The 4,978-nt window shown below is 36.7% G+C and overlaps 1 protein-coding gene across 1 annotated transcript in view; it reads left to right on the top strand.

Moving 5' to 3' along the window:
• Positions 1–2,397: 2,397 nt before the first annotated feature.
• The window catches only part of LOC106458575 (GPI mannosyltransferase 2-like), a 28,482-nt gene continuing 25,901 nt past the window's right edge, over positions 2,398–4,978 (top strand). Inside the window, exon 1 of the mRNA XM_013918093.2 lies at positions 2,398–2,509. Coding sequence (XP_013773547.1) covers positions 2,398–2,509 — 112 coding nt within the window. The remainder of the gene's footprint in view (positions 2,510–4,978) is intronic.

The raw sequence follows: 4,978 nt of genomic DNA, 5'->3' as shown, positions 1-4,978 counted from the left end.
GTCCATTAAGGAACTCCAGTGACTGTACTTTAACCAACATTACTCCAAGCTTATATGGTCCATTAAGGAACTTCAGTGACTGTACTTTAACCAACATTACTCCAAGCTTATATGGTCCATTAAGGAACTCCAGTGACTGCGCTTTAACCAACATTACCCCAAGCTTATATGGTCCATTAAGGAACTCCAGTGACTGTACTTTAACCAACATTACTCCAAGCTTATATGGTCCATTAAGGAACTCCAGTGACTGCGCTTTAACCAACATTACCCCAATCTTATATGGTCCATTAAGGAACTCCAGTGACTGCGCTTTAACCAACATTACCTCCAAGCTTATATGGTCCATTAAGGAACTCCAGCGCAGTCACTATAAGCTTGGAGTAATGTTGGTTAAATGGTCCATTAAGGAACTCCAGTGACTGTACTTTAACCAATAGTAGTTTAATTTTTTACTCATTATGGCACTATCCCGTGAATGTGTTTAAACCATTAATATCTTAGCTTTTAAGAATCCTTAGGGTACTATACAGTTACTGGACTTTAACAAACAGTATATTAAGCTTGTACAGTTCTTTAGGGAGCTATCCAGTTACTGGACTTTAACAAACAGTATATTAAGCTTGTACAGTTCTTTAGGGCATTATCCAGTTACTGGACTTTAACAAACAGTATATTAAGCTTGTACAGTTCTTTAGGGCATTATCCAGTTACTGGACTTTAACAAACAGCATATTAAGCTTGTACAGTTCTTTAGGGAGCTATCCAGTTACTGGACTTTAACAAACAGTATATTAAGCTTGTACAGTTCTTTAGGGCACTATCCAGTTACTGGACTTTAACAAACAGTATATTAAGCTTGTACAGTTCTTTAGGGAGCTATCCAGTTACAGGACTTTAACAAACAGTATATTAAGCTTGTACAGTTCTTTAGGGAGCTATCCAGTTACTGGACTTTAACAAACAGTATATTAAGCTTGTACAGTTCTTTAGGGAGCTATCCAGTTACTGGACTTTAACAAACAGGGAGCTATCCAGTGAATGTGTTTCAAGTCATCGTACCTCGAGTCTTTGTGATGCCTAGGGGCACTATTCAGTAGCTGATTTTTAAACAATAGTATCTCTAGCTTTTTGATCCCTTAGGGTGCACTTCCTACTCTTATATATCCATATTTATATTCTGTTTAATACTTCAATTGTATTATAAGCCTGTTTATAACATAAGTTATGAAATATTGTACATAATGATTCCACAAACCGAACTTTTGTAAAACGTATTTTATTAAATTGAAATATGTATATAGTGACGTGCCCAAGATTGGTGGAGGGGAATTCCCATTATATATATATGTATATGTGTGTGTGTGTATGTGTGTGTGTGTAGATATTATTTAATATAATACCAAACATCATATCATTAATTTGTCAAAATCTTAAAGTACGATCATTAATCCTGCCTCCCAGTAGCACAGCGATATGTCTCCAGACTTACAATGCTAGAAACCGGGTTTCGATACCTGTGGTAGGCAGAGCGCAGATACCTTTGTGCTTAATTACAAACAAACATTAACCCCAATACTAAACCGTCAGTTTATTAGCGCGTTTTCACGATAGTCTTGTGAACGATCAATATCTCTTTACAACGTATGTGAAATATAATTCCTACAAAAGCAAATGGAAGATATATTAAAATATCTATACATTTTCTACCTTTTGATCCGAAAACAAAGTCATCGACATCGCAATAAAACAGTTGCGTTACAGTTACTGAAATCATAATAAATATTCCTGCACAGTTTTAACTGGTGAGGTTTGATTTGAAACATTGGTGCTCTTTGTCCACAAGCTCAGCAGTCCTTCCAACAGATCTGGGAAGAAAACTATGGTCTTTTTAGGTGAGATTTTGCAAAAAATAGTATTTTGTAAGAGTAGGTAATTAAACCGTCTGAAAATAAACTGTAACGACATAAAATGAATTAGTCTATTTTGGCTATACTACGAAGTAAAGCGATGTTTTGAAAGGTAATTAAACAGCAATATGCTAACATGTCGGAATGGATCCAGAGGTAACAGTGACAGATATTCTTGTTCCCACCTCAGCGTCCATGGGTGTATCCCACTTTTCTCACAGGATGGAGTAAAGAGGTCATCCTTGTATTGACTGCACAGGTCTTTGGTACAGGCATACAGGTTGTCACAACTCAAAGTGACCAGTACTGATGGTAAGACCCAATCTTGGACTCTGTGACGCGCTGTAAAGCGACAACTTGCTAAGCAGACGTTTGGCTCATCATTCGGTACATTCTCAAAATGCTGCTGTCGTCCACAGTGACGTGGCATGCTAGATCCAATGCCTACATTGGCACACAACTGTCGATCTTCATAAATTCACTTGTTATGGTATTTGTCTCTAACATCCTGAAGTGCAATAACAACCTCATCAATGTCATTGACGACCTTAGTTATGTCTTGTGGGCTGAGAGTGAAGGCTTGAAGATTGATAGTGAAGGTAAGCCAGATACTTGTTTGTGATTACAAGGACATGAATAAATTCAGAGGCAGTTAGGATCAGTATAAGTTCTTTGACATCTGTTAAAAAATCTGTTGAATATTCAACTGTATCAGCTGCTCCTATAGCATCCAAACATGAAACAAGGGCAACGTGTTCTGTTTGTCCTGTGATGTGTTTAGCTCTACATTTTCAATGCATCATATAGTGCCCGTTTTTTTTTGGATGTGTGTCAAAATAAAAAGGTGCAGCTCGACTTACAACTCCCGCCATATTTCGAATGTTAGGGTTTGCAGGGACGTTGCTGTAAAATTTAAGCACTGCGATGTGTAATGCACGAACAATGCAAGAGGGTATTGAGTTGTTTTAATGGTTGCAGTATATTTTTTGCTTCCAGCCATGTTAGCTGCATTGACCACGCAGGAGATGTAAATCTGAATCATAACTTGCTAGGCATGGTTTAATATTTTATTAAATTCAAAAAATCGATCATATGTTCACGTACTCATGATTCTGGTTCTTTACTATCTTCCTCGACAACAAAATCAAGATATTTTAGAACAAAACTCAATTGTTCCTTATTTGAAACATCAGAAGTTTCATCTGTTAAAACGGCGACATTGACTGTCTTGATAATGCTTTTACGAATTTGGACACTGATAATATTGACCAGCTCGTTCTGAACTTCAGCACTTGTGTAAGTAGCATTTCCAGTTACAGATTCCCTGTGTTCAACTGTGTGTGGTATCTCCACGCTTCTCTGAAAAATCTAGGGTGCCCAGAAAGTTTCCATGATTAGCATCAAAATCATTTTCAACGTCTATTTTACTGTTTCTGTGACTGTGATGGGAATATTCTGGCGACCAGAGAGCACTACCACATTAATAATGCTTTGTAGCTTTACACAGTCGACAGCAATTCTTGGGCGAGGACTTGGTTCTCTGATGTTAATATAGTTTTTTGCTTCCCATCCATCACGTCATTGAAACTTGCTGCCATTGTTACTCTGCCCGATAACTTTCTTTTTGTTCATGTTTGATCAGTGTCGAAAGGGCTTTTGTGAAATTGATAGTTGGGTGGCTGACAAGGACTCCGATACCATTGTAATCCTGATCTTTTTCAAACACCATGCAGGTAATACAGTAGCAATTATTTTGTCAGGCACCAAAGACAAGCCATTTAAATATACCAAACCAATCAAATTGGAAGCAAATCTGTTTTCAACATTCTTCTTTGGGTGGAAGTTTGTATTCATAACTAGGTTTGAAAGTACAGTCATATAGAAGTTTGTTTGTATCAGTGTCAGATAGGCATTTTCTAACATTAATATCAACATAATCTGCTACATCTATGCCTATCTGAAACAAATTAAAGAAGGCTACTTACAAAAATAAAAGTCAGCAAGAATCAGTGATGTACAAAGGGCATTAGAAGGACAGGGTCTCATTGACAAAACTGGCTCTTTTTAAGAAATCTAAGACAATCTTTTGTTTGGGGAGGGGGGTGTTACATGAGATTATGGGGACTGCGGGTTACTATTAGTACACATATGGTAAAAAGCCTTAAAAAGCATATAGATCTTCTTTTATTCCTATTAAATTTGTCTTATAACCACTTTTATTTTACTGTAAAATCGTACAAGTTCCCGTGTTCCATGTATTTTAAAGATGAAATATTTTATTTTTCTTTCTAACAACTTGCATCAAGCAAGATATGGAGTCGGGTGTATCTTTCTGTATTTCTTGAAAATTTTTATGACAGAGAAAAAAAAGGGCACTTTTGGGGAACAAAGGGCAGGGTCTTGAGCACATCCACCTCCCTGTGCACGTCATTGGTAGACCTACTAGTAGTCTTATACTTGTTTAGGCCAGATAGCCAACTTTTAAATTTACTAAAGATTGTGAAACGTGTCTAATGTGTGGAATTTTGTACCAAAACCATTTTGGGGTAAAACATGAATTTATGGAATATGATAATAGTAGGGCCGATTAAGTATGCAATACATTACGCCTCATAGGGCCTATCTAATAACGAAACCTATAGTATGCTTAAGCCTACATTACAGGACTGGATTAATGATAATGCTTAGATATCTAGGATATATTTACATGTTTATTTATGAAATTTTGGTATTATTCGGCCTATTTCTGTGCAGAACCATTTGTCTAAATACTATAGTGTTAATTTGGTGCAGCATTTAGGATGTACAAACATATTTAGTAATCAAGCCAGCATTATTATGGGCCTAAAGTTATATGTACATGTCATAAAATTTAAATTTACCGTTTGATACTGAATTGCTTTTAGATGTTTTGGCATGTGACTGTTCTGCAGAAGAAGCAACTTGGTCAATAGTGACCTTTCTTGATTCTTTCCGGAAGAGCTGAGAAATTCTATATTGATACTGTTGCGTCAGCGAGTCACATGACCACCGTGACGCAACATTTCTAGAACTATCATGTACTTTGG

The sequence above is a fragment of the Limulus polyphemus genome, unplaced genomic scaffold (assembly GCF_000517525.1).
Source record: "Limulus polyphemus unplaced genomic scaffold, Limulus_polyphemus-2.1.2 Scaffold488, whole genome shotgun sequence".
In the NCBI taxonomy this organism is placed as follows: Eukaryota; Metazoa; Arthropoda; class Merostomata; order Xiphosura; family Limulidae; genus Limulus; species Limulus polyphemus.
Note: the sequence above shows the minus strand (reverse complement) of the source record. Positions and strands in the feature narration are given on the sequence as shown.